This window comes from Xiphophorus couchianus, chromosome 12 (assembly GCF_001444195.1).
Source record: "Xiphophorus couchianus chromosome 12, X_couchianus-1.0, whole genome shotgun sequence".
NCBI classification, from domain to species: Eukaryota; Metazoa; Chordata; class Actinopteri; order Cyprinodontiformes; family Poeciliidae; genus Xiphophorus; species Xiphophorus couchianus.
In genome coordinates this window covers 7207294-7233683 of record NC_040239.1, presented here as the reverse complement: position 1 = coordinate 7233683, position 26390 = coordinate 7207294, and the positions used below count along the sequence as shown (strand labels likewise).

The window sequence follows — 26390 nt, the reverse complement described above, 5'->3', positions numbered from 1 at the left end:
TGAGTACAGACCAAAAGTTTGGACACACAGTTGTGTCCAAACTTTTGGTCTGTACTGTACATGGTGTGAAACTTGACTTTATGTTTATTATGGGATCTACAGAGAGACTGCAATGCTAGCACTCAACACCATCTGTCTCGGTTTACTCGGGTCTAAGAGCTGTTGTGGGACAAAAATCCAGTGACACTGTTGGATGAAAATTCCTCAGTCAGATTTATTTATACCATAAGCAGGATTTGACAGTTTACAAAACAGTTAACCATGAGCAGGTAACTAAAAATAACTCTACTAGGAGGCCGATAAGAGAGATTTTTAGGGACAGTAAAAGGTTGAACAAAATCAATACTGAAAATGATGTGAAGGTGTGGATTTTTGCTTTACTGAAGGTCATTCAGCAAAACCCCTTCAGTGAGTTTGCTCTGACAAATTACCCACTGGGAAAGCAAAACATCATAACAACTATCAGGCTAATAAAGTCAAACTATATTACCCTATAACAAAAACATTCCACCACAGACCATTGCGCTTAACAGGAAGCCAGCTTTTTTTTATAGGTTTTATTGACTTTAGTGGCTTTTATTTGAAAGTGGTTAGACAGGAAAGTGGGTAATGAGAGAGCGGGAAGACAAGGGGCAAAGGTCATCTGGCTGCGAATGGAACCTGTGGTGGCCGCGTCGAGAACTAAGGCCTCCATGTTTGGGTTGTGCTTTACCGCTGAGTTATCAAAAACTTTTAGATCTCAAGTTTTACTCACTAGTCCAGCTCTGATTGGCTGTTCAGTCCAACATGACGCCTCTCAATAATCTAACATTAGTAGACATGAAAACAAAAAACTAAATAATTACCACAAATAAACTGAGAGTTTACGCAATATTTTTATGACTGATTTTGAATAATGTGATTAATTTTTCTGAGCTAGAGCAGCAATGGAAATGAGCATAAAAAATTTTAATCTGATTATTAATAGAAGTGTCTGAAATGTTAATAAATGCAGTCATTTTTACAGCTTTGCTGAAGCTTTGTTTGTACACTACGGAACGAAAGCAAAGCACACTAAAAACATGGGTTCAGTTTACTAATAATAGTAATACCATTTTATACATAAATTGAAAAGAAAAGAAGCATTTAATACATGAATTAGTATGACAGAGTGAAAATGTGATTGGGAAAATAGTTCATGGTTTTAAGCGTGGCTAAGAAAACCGATTTATGGACTGGCTTTTTGTTAAAAGAAGCCAGTCCATAAATCGGTTTTCTGTCAGAGGCATTCTAGATTTTTCACAGTGGTGCCACATTGAAGCATGGTAGTGGCAGTGTCATAGTTTGGTAATTTTTTCAGCAGGACCTGGAAAGTTGCTCAGAATTTGAGAAATGGAATAAGAAGCTAAATACAAAACTACTAAAAAATAATAATCAACACTAATTTCTCTTCAGTCCTGACAATTTTTAAAAAATTTTTTGTTATTGTTTAAATTGTGGAAAATAAAATATTCACAGTGTGTTTTTCTTTTATTTGAAGTTTATTTAGTATTAATTTTACAATGATTAATCAGTTCTTTCTCAGGCTTACAAAGTTATTGTTCCTCTTTTGGCCTTCACAGTTCAGTTTGCCTTAATGCATCAGAAGCCTAGCAACAGGCGATAAGCAAATAGCTATCACACCTCGCGGGATGACAGACCAGACTGAACTATTATTAGGCACAGAATGTTCCGCTTGAGACTGGATTTTTAACTGAAGGTTTCAAGGTTTAATTTATCTCCGTGTGTGTGTTAATCTGATTAGCTTCTTGGGAATGTTGTTGACAGACACCCTGTTTGTGTGTGAAGGGCAGTAGGCAGTATATAAAGAAGTGCTTCCTTTGTCTAGTTTAGAGCTCTTCTCAACAGTGCAACTGTTGAGTTCTCCATCTCTGCAGATGTAATAAAGCTGTGTTTTGTTCTCTTTTCAACAAGGTTTGGATTTTGTTAATTTTCTCGCTCCACAATGTGTACACTTTAAAACCACAAAATAGATTCTTATTATGTTAGAAAAGCACCTGAACAGTAGATCTCAATTCAGTCTGTTACTCAGCTTTTCTCTTTGTCTGTTTTCTGCTGCAGCATCTCTTGAAACAGAAGCTGCAGCTCTTGTAGAGGATGAAGATGAGGAGCAGATCTATAATGAGGAGGAAGGCTAGGACGTCCAGGCTGTGGTACTGGTACCAGGTGAGTTCGTGGGCCTGGACCCTCAGGTGTTTGGCTCCTTTGTTTCTCATGGTGAACTCGATCCAGAAGACGGCCTCGTCCCGAGGACTCATGGGTCTGTCATGGTGGATTCTGGACAGTCGCATCACGTTTTCTTTGTAGCTGTTGATGGATGAGGAAAAAAAATTAAAGAGCTTGGGATATTTTACTAAGTTTAATGAATGGTTGCTTCCAAGTTAGCTTTTGTGTAAATGATGTTTGGTTTTTGTGGTTTATTTACCAAAAAAGCCACAAACTTTATGTTACATCTTCAGTTTTTCATTAAGGAATTTTTCTTCTTTATCAAAAGTCTCAGAAAGTGAAAATTTTGCCTCAAAATTATAAGAAGTGTTTATTTGAATTATCTTTCTGATGGAGGTGGACTGATTGATCAAAAATATTGATAAGAAGAAGAATTACTTTATTCATCCCAGCAGGGAAATTATTTCGCAGTTACACAGATTAACACACACAATGGGAATTGCATCTGCAGGCAGTGGCAGGACATGCGGCAAAGGTCGTCGGGACTGGGAGTCGAACCCGCGACATCCGCGGGTCTAAGGCCTCCAAATGTGGGGCGTGCTAACCCCCTGCGCCACCACAGCACGCCAATACCAAGTCAGAATTGATCAGTATAGGATCGATATTTTAATTTCGTGTTTCCTCTTGAAATTTAATTTAATTTTTATATATTAGTTTTTCACATCTACTTCACAAACAATTTTCTTTTGATTTGCACTTTGTTTTAAGATTAAATCATCACAAATTGTTTTTCTGTTGTATATTCATCATGTCAATATATTAAAGTATTTTATCGACAAAAAAATGCCTACAAAACATTTGTTACAATTTTGTCCAAATTCTGTCCTACTTTTTAACGAACTAATTCAACGGGAAAAACAAAAGTTTGATAATATTTCAAACCTAAATCCTAAAAACATTTGCCGTATTTTCCGCAGTATAAGGCGCATAGAATAGAAGCTACAGTAGAGGCTGGGGTTACGTTATGCATCCATTAGATGGAGCTGCACTAAAGGGAATGTCAACAAAACAGTCAGATATTTCAGTCAAACTTTATTAATAGATTACAAACCAGCGTTCTGAAAACTTTGTTCATTCCCAAAATGAATAAGCAGCTGTTTTATCATTTTCCCCGAGGTAAAGTAAGTGACGTGGTATTTTCATGACACAGTTTATCTATTAACAACAGCAAGGTATAACATATAGTGGAGGGGAACTTTTCCTCGATTTAATAAACAGTCTGATACTCCTACGATAAATCAAATGTTTGTGTGATCACAATATATATCCACTTCCGCACCATTGATTCCTTCATGTTAAATTCTCTCGCTGCTGCTCTGTTCCCGTGTTCTACTGCGTGACTGATCGCCTTGAGCTTAAACTCTGCGTCGTAAGTGTGTCTCTTAATAGGAGCCATTTTGGGGTCTTTACACAAAACCCAGTGTGCACCACGCGCTTCTTCTTCTACGGGGGAAAATGAAGTCGGCGGCTGCTTACCGCAGTTGCGAGACCTGTTGTGGCTCAATATTGGCCCATCTATATGGCGCACCGGATTATAAGGCGCACTCTTGGCTTTTGAGAAAATTGAAGGTTTTTAGGTGCGCCTTATAGTTAAAATACGGTACTTTTTAGGACTCTGCAGAATCCTCTGCAGACTCTGCATTGACTCTGTGGAGTCACAGAGGTGTGTGAACCCGAAGGCCAAAATGTTGAATTTTGCTAGTGCTTTACATCATGACCCCATGGTCATTCTACCCAGTAAGGATAAATAAAGCGTCTTTTGTTACCATAAACATGATAGTTTCCACATAAGGAAAGAAAATGACTTACGATTTGTTGTTTATGACCATGTTCAGGGCATCTCTGAGGCTCTCAGTTGTCATAAAATTAAATTTAACACTAACTGCAGCTCCTTTGGCCTCCATGTGCACCATGTTGTCTGGCTGGTCAGCAAACATGGGGATTCCCACCATGGGAACGCCGTGGTAGATGGCCTCATAGATCCCGTTTGCTCCACCATGAGTGATGAAAACTTTTGTTTTAGGGTGACCTGAAAACAACGTTATCAAACATTCATTATTAATTATCTAGAAAACTTTAATTTAATTTTGACATGATGAATATACAACAGAAAAACAATTAGTGATGATTTAATCTTAAAACAAACTGCAAATCAAAAGAAAATCGTTTGTGAAGTAGATGTGAAAAACTAATATCAAAATTAAATTAAATTAATTATCTTGAAAACAAAAAACAAGTTAGGATTGTATAAATCAGATTTAATAAAGTACAGTAACTACACATATTTGCATTTTTGTCTGAGGTACTTCTATTCATCAAAATAATTAATATTCCATAATTCATTATCTTATGAAAAAATGTTTTCAGTTGGACCGTTTGGAAATTAATCAAGGTAGCAGTGTCACAACTGGACTTGCAGTGTAGTTTTTCCTGTATCTCATTTCTTTTTATTTTTGCATAAATTATTCTACAGTGTTGTGGATGCTATTATTTACTCACCCAGCAGGTCGTTCTGTGGGATCCAGTCGTATATTCTGGTGTTTGAACCCAGAGTCTGGGGTTTCTGGCCACTGTATCTCCACAGCACCTAAAAATGGTCAAACAGGTTTTTTGTAAAGGGTTGAGCAATGGCTACAGGAAAAGTTCTTTAAAACAGTATCACTAATCAGAAGTATTCTTAGCTGATTTGTTTCTTTTATATTGTGTACATGCAACTTTTTATCAGTAGAGGGCACTATTTGCAGGTCTGCCAAGAATAATGTATTTCTAGGTCTGAGCATGCCATTACATTAACTGCCAAAATGTTAATCATTGTGAGAAGACGAAATGCTTTTGTCTGTTTGGTTATTTTAATTTAAGACAACATTTTCTTTTATGAATAACTTTTTTAATTATGTTGATACAATATTTTTCAGTTTTTAAAAACAAACGTGATTCTTTTCTCTATTTTAATATTTGCAGGTTTCATTTTGTGTCTTTGTGAGTACTCAAGAAACTGTTGATTGTATTTGTTGGAAATGCATCTCAGGATAAATGATCTCTGGCCGGGTCAACATGGTAGCTTCTGTCTCCCCTCCCTCAGTGTGTACTGGCTACTCATTGCTCTGCAGTCTATGTGCCACTTGCTGCTGACCCAGACTTCCCTTCCCTGACTTTTGATGCCAGCAACACAACAAATCTTGATGTCTGGGATAACCTACATCAGAGCTTTTAGAAATGTGACATCCTGCCTCTGGAGGGCGCCAGAGCTCTTCAGCGGGAGCCATTTGAGGGGAAACAATAAACCAGAACAATTCAATGCAATCATTTAGCCAACTTCATCAAGCCTATACTTTGAAGAGACAAAATGTATAGATCTTTAGGACCTAAAGCTGTGATCAGTAAGGAGAAAGAGAGTCTGGGCTAAGCAAAATAAAAGGAAGTTTGAAGTTGATTGTTTAGGTTTGGGTTGGATCTGAAGATGCTCCACTGACGATGTGGTCTGCCAAACCCTGGGAACTTTTTGACCGGACGCTAAATGAACTGCGATCACAGCAGAAAGCAGGTCACACTCTAAACACTAAATGACAAGGCAGCTGAAGCAACATGAGGTGCTACAAATAGCTAAAGCAGGTAAACCCCATGACATCAGTGAAACATGTATGGATGGAACATCAACTCTCCATCACTTTGAAAACCCCTGACTTACATAGTTCAAAGTTGGCTAAATAAACTCTACAAGTCTTCAACACATGATCATTTATCTGGATCTTGTTGACCTTTTGTGGAAGCTGAGCGAGCGCTGAGGCGATCATGTTCGCTTTCTCTGTGGTGAGGTTCTTAACCATCGATCCTAAAGAGAAGACAACAATCCCAGCATCTCCAGAGCTCTGGACAAACTTTTCCATTTCCTGAAAAATAGTAATATTTTCGATCATTAAGCCAGTTAGTTGGTTTTAAATTCAGAATTTTGTTGGCTGATTATTTGAATTGGTGGATTATAACCCCACCTTTGGTAAAGGTTTAGCTGGTTTGCAGTGGATCCCTCCAACAAATTTAAAGTTGGGGAGGAGTGGACGAGGAAAATCAAAATCCCAGTAGGTTCTCAGCAGCCAGATATCCGCCTTACCCAGCATCTTACAGTGGGTAACGGGTGTTCCTATTATAGTGGACACATGAAATCAAATCAAATTTTATCTGTATAGCACATTTCAGCAGCAAGGCATTTCAAAGTACTTTAGATCATATCAAACACAGAAACACAATGCAACATAGAATCAACAATCAAAACACGACATTAAGTCAGGTTCCATCAATAAATTTGAAATTGATACATTTCAAATTCAATCCTAAACAGGTGGGTTTTTAGTCAAGATTTAAAGAAAGTCAGTGTTTCAGCTGTTTTACAGTTTTCTGGAAGTTTGTTCCAAGTTTGAGGTGCATAGATCCTGAATGCTGCTTCTCCTTGTTTGGTTCTGGTTCTGGGGATGCAGAGCAGACCAGAACCGGACGACCTGAAAGGTCTGGAAGGTCGATACAACAACAACAGCAGATCTTTGATGTATTGTGGTGCTAAGCCGTTCAGTGATTTGTAAACTAACAACAGTATTTTAAAGTCTATTCTTTGAGCTACAGGGAGCCAGTGGAGGGACTTTAAAACTGGTGTTATGTGCTCTATCTTCCTGGTTTTAGTGAGAACGCGAGCTGCAGCATTCTGGATCAGCTGCAGCTGTTTGATTGATTTGTTGGACAGACCTGTGAAGACGCTGTTGCAATAATCAATGCGACTGAAGATAAACGATTGGATGAGTTTCTCTAGATCTGGCTGAGACATAAGTCTTTTAATCCTGGAAATGTTCTTCAGGTGATAGAAGGCCGGCTTTGTAACTGTCTTTATGTGGCTCTGGAGGTTCAGGTCAGGGGCCATCACTACTCCTAGGTTTCGGGCCTGATCGCTAGTTTTTAGTTGTAATAACTGAAGCTGTGCATTGACTCTAGATCAGGGGTCTCAAACTCCAGTCCTCGAGGGCCGCAGACCTACAGTTTTTAGATGTGCCACAGGTACAAAACTCTGGAATGAAATCGCTTAATTACCTCCTCCTTGTGTAGATCAGTTCTCCGAGCCTTGCTAATGACCTAATTATTCTATTCAGGTGTGGTGCAGCAGAGGCACATCTAAAAGTTGCAGGACAGCGGCCCTCGAGGACTGGAGTTTGAGACCCCTGCTCTAGATCGTTCCTCATTAGGTCAAAAAATAATAACTTCAGTTTTATTTCTGTTCAGCTGGAGAAAGTTTTGGCACATCCACACATTTATCTGTTCTAGGCATCTGTTCAGTGATTGGATGGGGTCAAAGGTCACCTGGTGACATTGTAATGTAGAGCTGTGTGTCATCTGCACAGTTGTGGTAGCTAATATTATTTCCTGTTATAACCTGAGCTAGTGGGAACATATAAATATTGAATAAAAGGGGTCCTAGGATTGAACCTTGGGGTACCCCACATGTGACCTTTGACCTCTTTGATGAGAAGTTTCCAATTGAAACAAAGAAATCCCTGTTCTTTATGTAAGATTCAAACCAGTTAAGCACTGGACCATATCGGAGAGTCCGACCCAACTCTCCAGTCGTTTCAGTAATATGTCATGGTCAACAGTGTCAAAGGCTGCACTGAGGTCCAACAGAACCAGCACTGTGGTTCTCCCACAGTCTGTATTTATATGGATGTCATTGAACACTTTTACGAGGGCGGTCTCCGTGCTGTGGTGAGCAAGAAAACCAGACTGGAAGGAGTCAAAGAGGTTGGTTATAGTTAGGAAGCTAGTTAATTGTTTACACACAGCTTTTTCAATAACTTTGCTGATGAATGGGAGGTTGGAGATCGGCCTGTAATTCTGCAGTAGTGATTTGTCCAGATTGTTCATTTTTATCAGTGGTTTGATTACTGCTGTTTTCAAAGCCTGGGGGAAATCGCCTGATGAGAGTGATGAGTTTACTATTTGGATCAGATCAGCAGCAATAACAGGCAGGACTTTCTTAAAGAAATGTGAGGGTAAAACATCCAGACAACAGGAACTGGAGCTTTGTTGACTTATAATTTCCTCTAAGGTTTTATAATTAAGTAGTTGAAATTGGGTCATTTTTCCTGTATTTGTTTTGTTTGGCCACAGCATTGGTAGTAGCTTTATAGTGGATGTGCAGATTAATCCTCTTATTTTTTGAATTTTCTCTGAAAAGAAGCTGGAAAACTGGTTGTAGGCGGCAATGCATTGAAATTCAGGTGGTAACGTCACAGGAGGGCTTGTGATTCTGTCAACTGTTGCAAATAAAGCTCGAGCATTGTTAATGTTTTTGTTTATGACATCTGCAAAGAATGTCATAAACAATGTTTTAGTGTTAAATGATAGTTACGTAGTCTTTCTTTATAGATGTCATAATGAACGTGGAGTTGAGTTTTACGCCATTTTTGTTCTGCCCTACAACAGAGTTGTCTTGCAGATCTAACTGTTTGTGCATTCCTCCATGGATATTTCTTTTTACCAGACACAACCTTCATTTTAATTGGGGCAATGGAATCAATAATATCTGAGACTTTAGACTGAAAATCATTTACCAACTTATCTGTGTCATTACATCTTAAGGGTGAGGAAGAAGAGTAGATTTGATTAAATGTTTCTGCTGTGTTTTCAGTGAGAGAACGTTTTGTAATGGTTGCTGTTTGTCCAAGTGGGTTAAAAGATAAAGAACTTTCAAAGATAACAGCGAAGTGATCCGACAGGGCGACATCAGTTACAGAGACATTGGAAATATTCACACCCTTACTGATAACCAGGTCCAGTGTGTGTCCTTGAGTGTGTGTTGCTTGTTTGACATGTTGTGTTAGACCAAAAGTCTCTAAAATATTAGCGAGCTTTTTTGCCCCTCTGTCTTGGGAGTTGTCAACATGAATGTTGAAATCACCAACGATTATTAAACAATCATAATCAATACATATAAGAGATGGAAGCTCATTCAAGTCAGTAAAGACATTTTCAACGTATGTTGGAGGTTTGTATAAAGTTAGTGTCAAAGTTCGTTTGTGGCCTTTAACCTCAATACCAAGATACTCAAAAGAGGTGAAGTGACCCTCTTTTGAGTGAAGAGGTGAAGGAAATTTTACTACAATGTATGGTATTCTTAAATATTGAAGCCATGCCTCCTCCTTTTTTATGTTTTTTATTCTCACTTAAGAAATTGTAGTTAGGAGGCGCAGATTCAATTAGTACGATCGATTCATTATTATCATTCAACCATGTTTCTGTCAGAAATATAACATCGGTATTATGCTCAGTGATGAAATCATTAATTAACAGAGCTTTAGCACAGAGAGATCTTGTATTTAAAAGAGGTAGTTTAAGTGACTTGGAGGCCAAAAGTTCTTCAGTCTGAGGTTCCTTTAGGTAGGGGAACAGTCTGAGGTTTGAATTAGGTCTGCTGTATTTTATATTTCTGTTTTTTGTAAATTTTCTTGTAGTGATCCGGACAGTTAATGTCCGGTTTTGCAGTGCCGGGGGGCCAGACACATTCTGGAGTAAGACGGGTGTAAAGATAATATCTGGACCCCGGCCTCAGACCTCAGAAACGCAGAGTGATGGATCCTCTGGGTAGTCAGAGGCAGGTGGCTTAAATGAAGTGAGCTCTGCTACACATAACATAACAAAAAGCAAAAGATTTTAAAGCTTTTATGGTAATTTTGAAAAATTTGAATACTCAAAAATACTAATGGGACACTTACCTTTGACTTCAGAATAATATTTGTCAATATTTTTCAACATGAACTGGTTTATTACGACGTCCTGCAGAGCGTAGAAGAGGACGTTGAACAGTCTCTCTGAGAAATCCATCTTGTCTGTGAGTTTGCTCATAGCAGCCGGGACGAAGGACGGTGGAGCAGGAAGCTGACCACACATCCTCTCCCAGTAATGAGCCAAGGAAAAACGCAAAGAAAGAACAAGAGGAATTCCCAGAATCTCTGCCGTCAGGTCATAGCCAGGGTAGATCGGATCAGCAAATAACACATCGTAGTTTCCATCCTTCAGCTTCTTCATGATGGTCTCTGATTTCACCACACCATCCAAAAACTTTAAAGAAATGTTCATGTTGTTCTTTGTTAAATCTATAAATGTCATGTAAATCTGAATGGGGTTCATAAAATCCATCTCATAAATGGAGAAGTGAAGAAGATCATCAAAAACCTTTTCTATATCTTTTACTGAGACGTCAACATCAAAAGGTTGGTACTGGAAGCGAGACGGTTCGCTGCTGTTCATGAACATCGATGCGCTCGGGACCAGGACCGTCACCTGGTGTCCTCTGTCCACCAGTGTCTCCAGTACCGACTTCATGTTGATCCAGTGGCTGGCCTCAGTGTACCACACCAAGATCTTCCCTCCATTTGAGTTTTCTGCAGCACAAAGTAGCAGCAGGACGCAGACAGAGAGACGCAGCTCCATGGTGGTTGTGTGTCTGTAGATAAACCAGCTGTGGTCTTTTTAACAGCTTTACTTTAAAGATACTGATTAACTAAATGAACTTTGACTTTCTGCTCGTTGTACAGAATAAAGCATGATAACAGTTCACCCCTGGAAAACTTTCAGTAAGGCATAAGGCAACGACTGCAAAGATAACTTCCTGTCTTTATGTAGACACACCCAGCGCCATTGCTGCCTCAAGCACAAAAGCTTTGCAGTGGACCTTCACCCAAAAAGGTATGCATTATACCACAAAACTTATTTTATGGTATAATATTTAACGACTCACTTAATTGTAAAAGCGTTGTCCTAGGCAAATTTGACTCTTGAATCTTTGAGAATCGAGGTAAAATTCCATGAGTGAGCTCTGTGCCAAATTTTTCAATGAGTTCAGTGAACTCCTACCTGTTATATATAGGTGTTGACTATAACTGGTTAATAATTGTGGGAGGCTTCAACACCTATGGTGAGAACCCCCAAGACAGAGGGGCAAAAAAGCTGTCTGATATGCTTCAAAACTTTGGTTTGACTCAACATGTTAAACAGGCAACACAGAATTGATGAAAACTCTGGACCTGATTATCAGGAAGGGTGTAAATATTTCCAGTTTCTGTGTAATTGATGTCTAATAATTTCTGTTGTATTTGAAAGCACAATCTCTGTTTACTCATCTAGCAAAAGGGATATAACAAAACAACACAGCTCAAACTTTTAATGAAATCTACTCTTCCACCTCGTTTCTATGCTGTAACCCAGTAGATGAGCTGGTAGAGGACTTCCATTTTAAAATTTCAGGCTTCATTGATTTGATTGCTCCCTTTCAGGTGAAGATCGTGTCTGTTAGGAAGAAGTCTGCGTAGAGCGAGAAATGAAAGACACCTTTGTTGAATGTAAATGGTGTAAAACTTGACTTTATGTTTATTATGGGATCTACAGAGAGACTGCAATGCTAGCACTCAACACCATCTGTCTCGGTTTACTCGGGTCTAAGAGCTGTTGTGGGACAAAAATCCAGTGACACTGTTGGATGAAAATTCCTCAGTCAGATTTATTTATACCATAAGCAGGATTTGACAGTTTACAAAACAGTTAACCATGAGCAGGTAACTAAAACTAACTCTACTAGGAGGCCGATAAGACAGATTTTTAGGGACAGTAAAAGGGTGAACAAAATCAATACTGAAAATGATGTGTTTTTGCTTTACTAAAGGTCATTCAGCAAAACCCCTTCAGTGAGTTTGCTCTGACAAATTACCCACTGGGAAAGCAAAACATCATAACAACTATCAGGCTAATAAAGTCAAACTATATTACCCTATAACAGAAAAATGCCACCACAGACCATTGCGCTTAACAGGAAGCCAGCTTTTTTTATATAGGTTTTATTGACTTTAATGGCTTTTATTTGAAAGTGGTTAGACAGGAAAGTGGGTAATGAGAAAGCGGGAAGACAAGGGGCAAAGGTCATCTGGCTGCGAATGGAACCTGTGGCGGCCGCATCGAGAACTAAGGCCTCCATGTTTGGGTTGTGCTTTACCCCTGAGTTATCAAAAACTTTTAGATCTCAAGTTTTACTCACTAGTCCAGCTCTGATTGGCTGTTCAGTCCAACATGACGCCTCTCAATAATCTAACATTAGTAGACATGAAAACAAAAAACTAAATAATTACCACAAATAAACTGAGAGTTTACGCAATATTTTTATGACTGATTTTGAATAATGTGATTAATTTTTCTGAGCTAGAGCAGCAATGGAAATGAGCATAAAAAATTTTAATCTGATTATTAATAGAAGTGTCTGAAATGTTAATAAATGCAGTCATTTTTACAGCTTTGCTGAAGCTTTGTTTGTACACTACGGAACGAAAGCAAAGCACACTAAAAACATGGGTTCAGTTTACTAATAATAGTAATACCATTTTATACATAAATTGAAAAGAAAAGAAGCATTTAATACATGATTTAGTATGACAGAGTGAAAATGTGATTGGGAAAATAGTTCATGGTTTTAAGCGCGGTTAAGAAAACCGATTTATGGACTGGCTTTTTCTTAAAAGAAGCCAGTCCATAAATCGGTTTTCTGTAAGAGGCATTCTAGATTTTTCACAATGGTGCCACATTGAAGCATGGTAGTGGCAGTGTCATAGTTTGGTAATTTTTTCAGCAGGACCTGGAAAGTTGCTCAGAATTTGAGAAATGGAATAAGAAGCTAAATACAAAACTACTAAAAAATAATAATCAACACTAATTTCTCTTCAGTCCTGATTTTTTTTTGCTATTGTTTAAATGTGTACACTTTAAAACCACCAAATAGATTCTTATTATGTTAGAAAAGCACCTGAACAGTAGATCTCACTTCAGTCTGTTACTCAGCTTTTCTCTTTGTCTGTTTTCTGCTGCAGCATCTCTTGAAACAGAAGCTGCAGCTCTTGTAGAGGATGAAGATGAGGAGCAGATCTATAATAAGGAGGAAGGCTAGGACGTCCAGGCTGTGGTACTGGTACCAGGTGAGTTCGTGGGCCTGGACCCTCAGGTGTTTGGCTCCTTTGTTTCTCATGGTGAACTCGATCCAGAAGACGGCCTCGTCCCGAGGACTCATGGGTCTGTCATGGTGGATTCTGGACAGTCGCATCACGTTTTCTTTGTAGCTGTTGATGGATGAGGAAAAAAAATTAAAGAGCTTGGGATATTTTACTAAGTTTAATGAATGGTTGCTTCCAAGTTAGCATTTGTGTAAATGATGTTTGGTTTTTGTGGTTTATTTACCAAAAAACCCACAAACTTTATGTTACATCTTCAGTTTTTCATTAAGGAATTTTCTTCATTATCAAAAGTCTCAGAAAGTGAAAATTTTGCCTCAAAATTATAAGAAGAGTTTATTTGAATTATCTTTCTGATGGAGGTGGACTGATTGATCAAAAATATTGATAAGATCAATACAAAGTCATTATTGATCAGTATAGGATCAATATTTTAATTTCGTGTTTCGTTTTGAAATTTAATTTAATTTTTATATATTAGTTTCTCACATCTACTTCACAAACAATTTTCTTTTAATTTGCACTTTGTTTTAAGATTAAATCATCACTAATTGTTCTTCTATTGTATATTCATCATGTCAATATATTAAAGTATTTTATCGACAAGAAGATGCCTACAAAACATTTGTTACAGTTTTGTCCAAATTATGTCCAACTTTTTAACAAATTAATTCAATGGGTAAAACAAAAGTTTGATAATATTCAAACCTAAATCCTAAAAAACATTTATCAGTGATAGTGCCCCTGTTATTCACTTGGTTTTGGATTGATACTAAAGTAGAGTCACACATCTCTACTGCCTGAACCGGAAGGCCAAAATGTTGAATTTTGCTAGTGCTTTACATCATGACCCCATGGTCATTCTACCCAGTTAGGATAAATAAAGTGTGTTTTGTTACCATAAACCTGAGTGTTGCCACATAAGGAAAGAAAATGACTTACGATTTGTTGTTGATGACGATGTTCAGGGCATCTCTGAGGCTCTCAGTTGTCATAAAGTTAAATTTAACACTAATTGCAGCTCCTTTGGCCTCCATGTGCACCATGTTGTCTGGCTGGTCACCAAACATGGGGATTCCCACCATGGGAACGCCGTGGTAGATGGCCTCATAGATCCCGTTTGCTCCACCATGAGTGATGAAAACTTTTGTTTTAGGGTTACCTGAAAACAACGTTATCAAACATTCATTATTAATTATCTTGAAAACTGTGCTGTTATCAAATCAAACAAAAAACAAGTTAGTTAAATCAGATTTAATAAATTACAGTAACTACACATATTTGCATTTTTGTCTGAGGTACTTCTATTCATCAAAAGAATTAATATTCAATAATTCATTATCTTATGAAAAAATGTTTTCAGTTGGACCATTTGGAAATTAATTAAGTTAGCAGTGTCACAACTGGACTTGCAGTGTAGTTTTTCCTGTATCTCATTTCTTTTTATTTTTGCATAAATTATTCTACAGTGTTGTGGATGCTATTATTTACTCACCCAGCAGGTCGTTCTGTGGGATCCATTCGTATATTCTGGTGTTTGAACCCAGAGTCTGGGGTTTCTGGCCACTGTATCTCCACAGCACCTAAAAATGGTCAAACAGGTTTTTTGTAGAGGGTTGAGCAATGGCTACAGGAAAAGTTCTTTTAAACAGTGTCACTAATAAGAAGTATTCTTAGCTGATTTGTTTCTTTTATATTGTGTACAGGCAACTTTTTATCAGTAGAGGGCACTATTTGCAGGTCTGCCAGGAATAATGTATTTCTAGGTCTGAGCATGCCATAACATTAACTGCCAAAATGTTAATCATTGTGAGAAGACGAAATGCATTTGTCTGTTTGGTTATTTTAATTTAAGACAACATTTTCTTTTATGAATAACTTTTTTAATTATGTTGATACAATATTTTTCAGTTTTTAAAAACAAACGTGATTCTTTTCTCTATTTTAATATTTGCAGGTTTCATTTTCTGTCTTTGTGAGTACTCAAGAAACTGTTGATTGTATTTGTTGGAAATGCATCTCAGGATAAATGATCTCTGGCCGGGTCAACATGGTAGCTTCTGTCTCCCCTCCCTCAGTGTGTACTGGCTACTCATTGCTCTGCAGTCTATGTGCCACTTGCTGCTGACCCAGACTTCCCTTCCCTGACTTTTGATGCCAGCAACACAACAAATCTTGATGTCTGGGATAACCTACATCAGAGCTTTTAGAAATGTGGCATCCTGCCTCTGGAGGGCGCCAGAGCTCTTCAGCGGGAGCCATTTGAGGGGAAACAATAAACCAGAACAATTCAATGCAATCATTTAGCCAACTTCATCAAGCCTATACTTTGAAGAGACAAAATGTATAGATCTTTAGGACCTAAAGCTGTGATCAGTAAGGAGAAAGAGAGTCTGGGCTAAGCAAAATAAAAGGAAGTTTGAAGTTGATTGTTTAGGTTTGGGTTGGATCTGAAGATGCTCCACTGACGATGTGGTCTGCCAAACCCTGGGAACTTTTTGACCGGACGCTAAATGAACTGCGATCACAGCAGAAAGCAGGTCACACTCTAAACACTAAATGACAAGGCAGCTGAAGCAACATGAGGTGCTACAAATAGCTAAAGCAGGTAAACCCCATGACATCAGTGAAACATGTATGAATGGAACATCAACTCTCCATCACTTTGAAAACCCCTGACTTACATAGGTCAAAGTTGGCTAAATAAACTCTACAAGTCTTCAACACATGATCATTTATCTGGATCTTGTTGACCTTTTGTGGAAGCTGAGCGAGCGCTGAGGCGATCATGTTCGCTTTCTCTGTGGTGAGGTTCTTAACCATCGATCCTAAAGAGAAGACAACAATCCCAGCATCTCCAGAGCTCTGGACAAACTTTTCCATTTCCTGAAAAATAGTAATATTTTCGATCATTGAGCCAGTTAGATGGTTTTAAATTCAGAATTTTGTTGGCTGGTTATTTGAATTGGTGGATTATAACCCCACCTTTGGTAAAGGTTTAGCTGGTTTGCAGTGGATCCCTCCAACAAATTTAAAGTTGGGGAGGAGTGGACGAGGAAAATCAAAATCCCAGTAGGTTCTCAGCAGCCAGATATCCGCCTTACCCAGCATCTTACAGTGGGTAACGGGTGTTCCTATTATAGTGGACACATAAAAATAATCACAAATTTTAAAGTTTCATGGTAATTTTGACAAATTTGAATACTCAAAAATACTAATGAGACACTTACCTTTGACTTCAGAATAATATTTGTTAACATCTTTCAATATGAACTGGTTTATTACGACGTCCTGCAGAGCGTAGAAGAGGACGTTGAACAGTCTCTCTGAGAAATCCATCTTGTCTGTGAGTTTGCTCATAGCAGCCGGGACGAAGGACGGTGGAGCAGGAAGCTGACCACACATCCTCTCCCAGTAATGAGCCAAGGAAAAACGCAAAGAAAGAACAAGAGGAATTCCCAGAATCTCTGCCGTCAGGTCATAGCCAGGGTAGATCGGATCAGCAAATAACACATCGTAGTTTCCCTCCTTCAGCTTCTTTATGATGGTTTCTGATTTCACCACACCATCCAAAAACTTAAAAGAAATGTTCATGTTGTTCTTCATTAAATCTGTAAATTTCATGTAAATCTGAATGGGGTTCATAAAATCCATCTCATACATGGAGAAGTGAAGAAGATCATCAAAAACCTTTTCTATATCTTTTACTGAGACGTTAACATCAAAAGGTTGGTACTGGAAGCGAGACGGTTCGCTGCTGTTCATGAACATCGATGCGCTCGGGACCAGGACCGTCACCTGGTGTCCTCTGTCCACCAGTGTCTCCAGTACCGTCTTCATGTTGATCCAGTGGCTGGCCTCAGTGTACCACACCAAGATCTTCCCTCCATTTGAGTTTTCTGCAGCACAAAGTAGCAGCAGGACGCAGACAGAGAGACGCAGCTCCATGGTGGCTGTGTGTCTGTAGATAAACCAGCTGTGGTCTTTTTAACAGCTTTACTTTAAAGATACTGATTAACTAAATGAACTTTGACTTTCTGCTCATTGTACAGAATAAAGCATGATAACAGTTCACCCCTGGAAAACTTTTAGTAAGGCAAAAGGCAACGACTGCAAAGATAACTTCCTGTCTTTATGTAGACACACCCAGTGCCATTGCTAACCTTTTGGCTGCCCCAAGCACAAATACTTTGCAGTGGACCTTCACCCAAAAAGGTATGCATTATACCACAAAACTTATTTTGTGGTATAATATTGAATGACTCACTTAACTGTAAAAGCGTTGTCCTAGGCAAAATTGAATCTTTGAGAATCGAGGTAAAATTCCATGAGTGAGCTCTGTGCCAATTTTTTCAATGACTTCAGTGACTTCAGTTCACCTGTACCTGTTACAGGTGTTGACTGTAACTGGTTATTAATTGTGGGAGGCTTCAACACCTGTGGTGAAAACCCCCAAGACAGAGGGGCAAAAAAGCTGTCTGATATACTTCAAAACTTTGGTTTGACTCAACATGTTAAACAGGCAACACAGAATTGATGAAAACTCTGGACCTGATTATCAGGAAGGGTGTAAATATTTCCAGTTTCTGTGTAATTGATGTCTAATAATTTCTGTTGTATTTGAAAGCACAATCTCTGTTTACTCATCTAGCAAAAGGGATATAACAAAACAACACAGCTCAAACTTTTAATGAAATCTACTCTTCCACCTCGTTTCTATGCTGTAACCCAGTAGATGAGCTGGTAGAGGACTTCCATTTTAAAATTTCAGGCTTCATTGATTTGATTGCTCCCTTTCAGGTGAAGATCGTGTCTGTTAGGAAGAAGTCTGCGTAGAGCGAGAAATGAAAGGCACCTTTGTTGAATGTAAATGGTGTAAAACTTGACTTTATGTTTATTATGGGATCTACAGAGAGACTGCAATGCTAGCACTCAACACCATCTGTCTCGGTTTACTCGGGTCTAAGAGCTGTTGTGGGACAAAAATCCAGTGACACTGTTGGATGAAAATTCCTCAGTCAGATTTATTTATACCATAAGCAGGATTTGACAGTTTACAAAACAGTTAACCATGTGCAGGTAACTAAAACTAACTCTACTAGGAGGCCGATAAGAGAGATTTTTAGGGACAGTAAAAGGTTGAACAAAATCAATACTGAAAATGATGTGTTTTTGCTTTACTAAAGGTCATTCAGCAAAACCCCTTCAGTGAGTTTGCTCTGACAAATTACCCACTGGGAAAGCAAAACATCATAACAACTATCAGGCTAATAAAGTCAAACTATATTACCCTATAATAAAACATTTCCACCACAGACCATTGCGCTTAACAGGAAGCCAGCTTTTTTTTATAGGCTTTATTGACTTTAGTGGCTTTTATTTGAAAGTGGTTAGACAGGAAAGTGGGTAATGAGAGAGCGGGAAGACAAGGGGCAAAGGTCATCTGGCTGCGAATGGAACCTGTGGCGGCCGCGTCGAGAACTAAGGCCTCCATGTTTGGGTTGTGCTTTACCCCTGAGTTATCAAAAACTTTTAGATCTCAAGTTTTACTCACTAGTCCAGCTCTGATTGGCTGTTCAGTCCAACATGACGCCTCTCAATAATCTAACATTAGTAGACATGAAAACAAAAAACTAAATAATTACCACAAATAAACTGAGAGTTTACGCAATATTTTTATGACTGACTTTGAATAATATGATTAATTTTTCTGAGCTAAAGCAGCAATGGAAATGAGCATAAAAAATTTTAATCTGATTATTAATAGAAGTGTCTGAAATGTTAATAAATGCAGTCATTTTTACAGCTTTGCTGAAGCTTTGTTTGTACACTACAGAACGAAAGCAAAGCACACTAAAAACATGGGTTCAGTTTACTAATAATAGTAATACCATTTTATACATAAATTGAAAAGAAAAGAAGCATTTAATACATGATTTAGTATGACAGAGTGAAAATGTGATTGGGAAAATAGTTCATGGTTTTAAGCGCGGTTAAGAAAACCGATTTATGGACTGGCTTTTTCTTAAAAGAAGCCAGTCCATAAATCGGTTTTCTGTCAGAGGCATTCTAGATTTTTCACAGTGGTGCCACATTGAAGCATGGTAGTGGCAGTGTCATAGTTTGGTCATTTTTTCAGCAGGACCTGGAAAGTTGCTCAGAATTTGAGAAATGGAATAAGAAGCTAAATACAAAACTACTAAAAAATAATAATCAACACTAATTTCTCTTCAGTCCTGATTATTTTTTGCTATTGTTTAAATGTGTACACTTTAAAACCACAAAATAGATTCTTATTCTGTGTGAAAAGCACCTGAGCAGTAGATCTCACTTCAGTCTGTTACTCAGCTTTTCTCTTTGTCTGTTTTCTGCTGCAGCATCTCTTAAAACAGAAGCTGCAGCTCTTGAAGAGGATGAAGATGAGGAGCAGATCTATAATGAGGAGGAAGGCTAGTACGTCCAGGCTGTGGTACTGGTACCAGGTGAGTTCATGGGCCTGGACCCTCAGGTGTTTGGCTCCTTTGTTTCTCATGGTGAACTCGATCCAGAAGACGGCCTCGTCCAGAGGACTCATGGGTCTGTCATGGTGGATTCTGGACAGTCGCATCACGTTTTCTTTGTAGCTGTTGATGGATGAGGGAAAATAAATAACTTAGCTGTGTACTTTATGGTTTACCTTAGGTATTTCTTTTCAAGACTTGTATTTGCATTCTTTTTTCAAAGCTCTCAAGTTGGAGAACTTCTTGACCAGACCCCTATTGTGATGCATCTAACTGCTTTCCACTGTTACTCAATGGCCATTTTTGCATTTGCGCACTCAACCTCATCAGTTGACGAAATAATTGATGAGTTTTAATTAAACTTGTAAATGGCCCTGGGTTGGGCTTTTCAAAGTGTGGACCCAAAATAAACAACAAAAATTGACTGCAGATTTTCAGCAAAGTTCACAGGGCCTATGAGAAAATGAATAGATTTTCAGTACCTAAAGCTTCAGTGACTTGTCTGGGCCAAGAAGAATTTAAAAAACAGGAAAGTATGACCATGACTATTTAACGTTCAGGTTATGGATATTCACGAGCTGTTTTTTGTTTTGCCATTGTAAATGATGGCAAACTGAAATATCATAAATATGCCGGTAAGCCCCACATGTAAATAAATGTAGGTAAGCAGTTATTGAAAAAAAATTATATAAGCCTAGCTAGCATTTAGTTTGACTTGATCCACTATAATTTTCATGAAAAATACTTATGAATGTTTAACAACATCAGAGAAACATTTATGAATGGAACATCAAGTACATCAACAGCAAACAGTTTACAGAAATAAAAGGGATAATTTAGGAAAGGAATACTATTTAAACTAATAATCTGTAAGTGTTATGAAAGACTTGCCAGTCATGACAATACTGCAACACTTAGTGATGACTTCATCATTGACTCGTTGTTAAATTCATGGAAATAAACAGTCAAAAGGCATCACCACCTCTCAATTGTTTTGAGATGGTGTGCTTACGACATGCAGTTTGCCACTAATACACAGGATTATGTTTTAAAAAATCAATGCCAAAAGGATTACTAACCGATTACTCTTTCATTCACAAGGGGCTTTTTTGAGTTGTGAGATCCTTCAGAATAAACATGGTTTAGCTCAGAATGACTTTTACAGATATTTGCAGGTTAGACACCTGAAAGTAATCTTTGAAAAGAAGAATTTGGGCTTTTTACATTTATTCCTACCACTAACAAGTCTAAACTACACAACTATAACATATCCAGGTTACACAAGGATTCAAGAAAAGTAAACATGACAGCTCTGAAAGTATAAAGAAAAGGTGGGAAATATGAGTATCTCAAAGGAGAGCTGGATCAAAATATGCCAACTACAATTGACAACAACAGGGTCTGGCACAAAGATACTTTATCACTCCCATACAAAAATGCAATCAAGGTAGAGGATATGCATGTTGCTGCCAGTTACTTTCATATCTTCTGGGGCTGTCAGGTTATAATCAACCAGTGTGAACACTTTAATAATATACTTGGAGCTAAAATTTCCTTCAAATGTGAAACAATGTACTGGGGTGATGTATGTCTAACTAGAATGATACAGATAAAAAATATAGAATATGTTGCTTGTTGCAAATAAGAAAGCTATCTCTAGAAAATGATTTAAATTGGATTCTCCTACTACTGATTTATCCAGTGTCAAACATTATACACAACATATACTGTATGTCATTGAAAAGTTGTCATTCTCCATCAGAATCCCCCCAAAATCTGGACTAAACGGACTGAGTACATAAAACTCTTTTGGTTGAATTTCCTTTAAAAATTGAGTTCAGGATTCAAAACTTTGTCCTGATTGATGATATACGTCCTTTGACTGTTTTGTGTTGATGCATGTTTGATTTGATACATTGAAAATATATATATAAAATTTGTAACTTTCACATAAGGAAAGAAAACGACTTACGATTTGTTGTTGATGACCATGTTTATGGCGTCTCTGAGGCTCTCAGTTGTCATAAAGTTAAATTTAACACTAACTGCAGCTCCTTTGGCCTCTATGTGCACCATGTTGTCTGGTTGGTCACCGAACATGGGGATTCCCACCATGGGAACGCCGTGGTAGATGGCCTCATAGATCCCGTTTGTCCCACCATGAGTGATGAAAACTCTGGTTTTAGGATGACCTGATAGAAACCGAGATAATCAAACATAAGTAGTTTTCATGAAAATTATGGTGGATCGCCTCAAACTAAGTTCTTGCTAGGCTTGTATAAATTTTTTTTTGAATAACTGCTTATCTACATTTATTTATATTTCTTGTTAGCTACATGCATGCATCAAAGTAATGAGTCTTATCCATCATAGCTATACAGATATATATTTGTGTGTCATTAAAAGCTAAGGCCAAATTCTCAGTTGAACAATTTGAACAAGAGTAAAGTTAGCAGAGTCAAAATTGTCGATGCAGTGCTGTGTTTCTGTATATTTCATTTAGCATGGTTTTTATTTTAACACAAATGATGCTAAAATCTGATGGACTCTCTTATTTACCCACCCAGCAGATCGTTTTGTGGGATCCAGTTGTATATTCTGGTGTTTGAACCCAGAGTCTGGGGTTTCTGGCCACTGTATCTCCACAGCACCTAAAAATGGTCAAAAAATTGTTGTTCAGTTGTGTGGTTTGATGCTTTGTTCATGTTTTTAACACAGAACGAGTGAGTCATACAAAACTTAATGTTTGGGGTAGCATACATGGTTGAAAGTTGGTTAAATAAACTCTACAAGGCTTTAAACACAATCTTTTTTCTGAATTTTCTTGACCTTTTGTGGAAGCTGAGCGAGCGCCGAGGCGATCAGGTTTGCCTTTTCCGTGGATACGTTCTTGACCATCGATCCTAAAGAGAAGACAACAATACCAGCATCTCCAGAGCTCTGGACAAACTTTTCCAGTTCCTGCAAAAAAAAGTAATATTTTCAGTCATTGAGCCAGTTAGTTGGTTTTAAATTCTGTATTCTGTTGGCTGGTTATTTGTTCAGTTCAGGCCTTTAAGCAACTTTTGAATTGGTGGATTATAACCCCACCTCTGGTAAAGGTTTAGCTGGTCTGCAGTGGATCCCTCCAACAAATTTAAAGTTGGGGAGGAGTGGACGAGGAAAATCAAAATCCCAGTAGGTTCTCAGCAGCCAGATATCCGCCTTACCCACGAGCTCGCAGGCACTGGTGGGTGTTCCTGATACAGTAACAAAAAGCAAAAGATTTGAAAGTTTTCATGTTAATTTTGGAAACTTAGAATCCTAACTTTGACCTTTGATTGCTTACCTTTGATTTCAGAGTAATATTCGTCAATCAATTTCCACATGAACTGTCTTATTAAAATGTCCTGCGAAGTGTAGAAGAGGACATTGGAGAGTCTCTCTGAGAAGTCCATCTTGTCTGTGAGTTTGCTCATAGCAGCGGGGACAAAGGAAGGAGGAGCAGGTAGCTGACCACACATCCTCTCAAGATTATGAGCAATGGAGAAACGCAAAGAAAGAACGAGAGGAATGCCCAAAATATCGGCAGTCAGGTCATAGCCAGGGTAGATCGGATCAGCAAATAACACATCGTAGTTTCCCTCCTTCAGCTTCTTCATGATGGTTTCTGATTTCACAACGCCATCCAAAAACTTTAAAGAAACATTTATGTTATTCTTCATTAAATCAAAAAATTTTACAGAAATCTCATAGGGGCTCATGAAATCCATCTCATACAAGGAGAATTGAATAACATCTTCAAAAAGGTTTTCTAAATCTTTTACTGTGACGTCGACGTTAAAAGGTTCGTACTGGAAGCGAGACGGTTCGCTGCTGTTCATGAACATCGACGCGCTCGGGATCAGGACCGTCACCTGGTGTCCTCTGTCCACCAGTGTCTCCAGTACCGGCTTCATGTTGATCCAGTGGCTGGCCTCAGTGTACCACACCAAGATCTTCCCTCCATTTGAGATTCTTGTTGCACAAAGCAGCAGCAGGACGCAGACAGAGAGACGCAGCTCCATGGTGGCTGTGTGACTGTAGAAAACCAGACACAGCCTGGTTTTTATGAGCTGCACCTTAAAGATACTGATTAACTAAACAAACTCTAACTCACTGCTCTTTATACTGAATAATGCAAGATAACAGGCTGAGCCCTGTAGAGCTGCTAGTAAGAGAAAAAGTAACAGCTGCAAAGGTAGCTGTAGACACACCTCTAATTCGAGGGAAAGAGGTGTGTTCTTTGCTGACGTTCAGTGAGAGGAAAGTTGAATCTCTGCATTACGTCAGCTTTGGATGATTGCCAAATCTTAAGGTGTGGCGAAAGCTAGAGTAAATCTTATTTGTCTACCTTGTTTCTCTTTGAGACTTGAATCTTTTTAAGTAGTACTTTGATGGCAATACAATGCACATGAAAACCACAGATTTTATGTTTCAACTGGAAAAGCAACTGGCCCAAAAATGTCCTTGTTGGGCCTTATAGATCTAGTTGTAATAGACTGTTTCCATGCAGGTGGCGTCCAGTAACTTATGTAGTTTAAATGTTTTTTACGACTATCACAGTTTTTATGCACAAGAAGAGTTTTGTCAGAATGCCGGTTATTATGTGTCAAAGGTTTCTTTGTACCGATTGTATTATTTTGATTATTTATTAAGTAAGAATCTTTTAGATTTTCTCATGATATCTTTAAATACTGATTATTGATATCATAAACTTTATTTGTTGCTGTTTTTCTTAAGTTGAATCATAATGTTTGAAACTTCAAAAGTGAAAAATAGTTTCAGTTTCGCGCCGTTCTCATGACCAACTAGAGGGAAAAAAGAGGGTGAGTGTGTTTTAGGATGCAGGTTTTATTAAGCTGGTGTCACATTCATGCTGTGAAACTCTTCCTGTTGAAACTGAAACTGTGTTAATGCAGAGAATTGAGGGATTAAAAGCTCTCTCACCGACCTTCTATAGTCAGTCCTTCATGGCTGGAGTCACAACATTCACACCTGTTTAATCCGCTTTAATCAAACTCTAGTTCGTTTGCCAAGAAAGTCTGATGTGGACCAAATAAGAGAACGTAGTTCATTTGAAATGAACTCTGGCTCAGTTCCAATGCATATGTGGACACAAGTGGACCAGAGACTGCTCCTAAAGCAGGAAGTAGACTACAACGCAAGGCATTCTGGGAAGATACAACCACACCAAATCACTAGAGCAGGGGTGTCAAACTCAAATACACAGTGGGCCAAAATTTTAAATTGAATAAAGCCGCGGGCCAAGGTTGAACAAATGAATCTTTTAATATGGACCCAAACAAATTTTGATTTAACAATAAATATTGAACAAGCAAGGCTTATATAACTTAAGCCTTGCTATGCAGGCGTGCATAATTGAGTTGCTAAAAATAATAATAAAACATATAAATGGCATATTAAATAAAATTTAAATAAAATTGAATGCCTCCTTTCTGAGGTAAATGTCAAAATTAGCTTTGTACACAGGCTAATAAATTTGAAAATAAAATAACTATGAATAAATCATTAAGTGGCGGTTGTTGTGTGTTTTGTCTCTATGCTGCTGTAACTGCGAAATAATTTCCCTGCTGGGATGAATAAAGTAATTCTATTCTATTCTATTAAATAAACTATTCAGGCCTTGGAGTAACAAGAAAAGGTGCATAGAAAACTTATTTATTGCTCATTTTGCGACACACTGATCTACTCTGATGCGGCCAAGTCAGATATCTGGCATCTTTTCTTGGATGCCAGTTCATCAATGTCGGGGCTCAGAGTTTGACCTGAGGAAACCTTCATTACCGAACAAAGGTGTTCGTCAGTCAGACGTCTCCTGTGAGACGTTTTCGTGATCTTCATTGAGGAGAAAAGTTGCTCACATGCATATGTAAACAGATATTCTGTCTCCCACCTGTCCAGAAAAGTTCTATTTTCTGCCTTTCTTTTCGCCACTTTTTGGTGGGGTAACACAGCGACGGCTGTAGTTTGAGGTCGCAGTGTGGTTTGGGGGAGAGATGCGGGGTGCACCGGGGCTTTCAACCGCAGGAGTGCGCAAGAAGACGGATCACCACCTTCCTAATACATCCATGTCCGCTACCATAAGTGCTACTGACACAGGAGGATGCGTGTCTTCCTCTGTCCTGATTGACGCGCCAAAAAAACAGCAGAGCATTATGGGATTTGTAGTATAAGCGGTGAATGCGGCGTCACAGCGTTGCCACCGTATAATACCGGCGGGCTGGCTCTAATATTAATTTGAAATTGCCTCGCGGGTCAAATATAATTGCACTGCGGGCCAAATTTGGCCTGCGGGCCAGAGTTTGACACCTATGCACTAGAGGGAGAAATGGCTTGTGGTCTTTTATCAACAATAAAAGCAAAGTCCTATAATTACTAAAGTTTGACATCATTTCACATTTGTTTACCTTTCGTGAAGAAGGAAGGGGCACTCTCAGTCTTCTTCTAAGGTTATCATGTCATTTCCTTAGTATTTCTTGGTGCAGCGCCACCACAGGCGAGGGCTGGAACAGGTTTTATTTAAATGTTTGGTTGGTTTGACACAGTGCAGTGTGAA

At 38.4% G+C, this 26390-nt stretch overlaps 2 protein-coding genes and 1 long non-coding RNA gene across 8 annotated transcripts in view; 1 reads left to right on the top strand and 2 right to left on the bottom strand.

The window, feature by feature from the left end:
- The window catches only part of LOC114154000 (UDP-glucuronosyltransferase 2C1-like), a 41195-nt gene extending 30423 nt beyond the window's left edge, over window positions 1-10772 (bottom strand). Inside the window, exons 1-6 of one of the 2 annotated variants that reach the window (XM_028032728.1) lie at window positions 10017-10772; window positions 6255-6403; window positions 6024-6155; window positions 4765-4852; window positions 4075-4294; window positions 1502-2346 (exon numbers count right to left, since the gene is read on the bottom strand). In XM_028032728.1, the coding sequence (XP_027888529.1) occupies window positions 2064-2346; window positions 4075-4294; window positions 4765-4852; window positions 6024-6155; window positions 6255-6403; window positions 10017-10734 (1590 nt within the window). In that variant the 5' untranslated portion in view covers window positions 10735-10772 and the 3' untranslated portion in view covers window positions 1502-2063. Of the gene's footprint in view, window positions 1-1501; window positions 2347-4074; window positions 4295-4764; window positions 4853-6023; window positions 6156-6254; window positions 6404-10016 lie in introns of those variants that run through there. The other variant, XM_028032726.1, reaches the window with a different exon arrangement.
- Window positions 92-13022, top strand: LOC114154008 (uncharacterized). The gene is made up of 2 exons (XR_003597452.1): window positions 92-386; window positions 11963-13022. It is a non-coding gene; the product is annotated as an uncharacterized LOC114154008 (long non-coding RNA).
- Window positions 1502-26320, bottom strand: LOC114153999 (UDP-glucuronosyltransferase 2C1-like). Of its 5 annotated transcripts, none has more exons than XR_003597451.1 (7): window positions 16523-17293; window positions 16278-16426; window positions 16047-16178; window positions 14788-14875; window positions 14235-14454; window positions 13041-13400; window positions 1502-1986 (listed from the first exon to the last, which is right to left on the bottom strand). XR_003597451.1 is itself a non-coding variant. In XM_028032724.1 (7 exons), the coding sequence occupies exons 1-7, from the start codon at window positions 23836-23838 to the stop codon at window positions 13118-13120; spliced, it is 1590 nt and encodes a 529-aa protein (XP_027888525.1). In that variant the 5' UTR covers window positions 23839-25118; the 3' UTR covers window positions 12434-13117. The 5 variants fall into 5 exon arrangements, 4 of the variants coding, with proteins under 4 accessions (XP_027888525.1, XP_027888524.1, XP_027888523.1 ...); XM_028032724.1 differs by lacking the exons at window positions 1502-1986; window positions 16523-17293 and adding exons at window positions 22997-23031; window positions 23121-25118 and having other exon boundaries at window positions 12434-13400; window positions 16278-16391; XM_028032722.1 differs by lacking the exons at window positions 1502-1986; window positions 13041-13400; window positions 14235-14454; ... (2 more) ...; window positions 16278-16426; window positions 16523-17293 and adding exons at window positions 18292-19915; window positions 21765-21984; window positions 22356-22443; ... (2 more) ...; window positions 23121-23851; window positions 26242-26320.
- Between the last annotated feature and the right edge of the window lie 70 nt (window positions 26321-26390).

Coding starts and splice junctions, on each gene's coding strand:
- LOC114153999 (XM_028032722.1), bottom strand. CDS start 23,838: ATGGAGCTGCGTCTCTCTGTCTGCGTCCTGCTGCTGCTTTGTGCAACA. Junction 22,754..22,882: donor CAGCTAAACCTTTACCAGAG/GTGGGGTTATAA, acceptor TTTTTTTTGCAG/GAACTGGAAAAGTTTGTCCA. Junction 19,916..21,764: donor ATGGTCATCAACAACAAATC/GTAAGTCGTTTT, acceptor ATCCATCAACAG/CTACAAAGAAAACGTGATGC.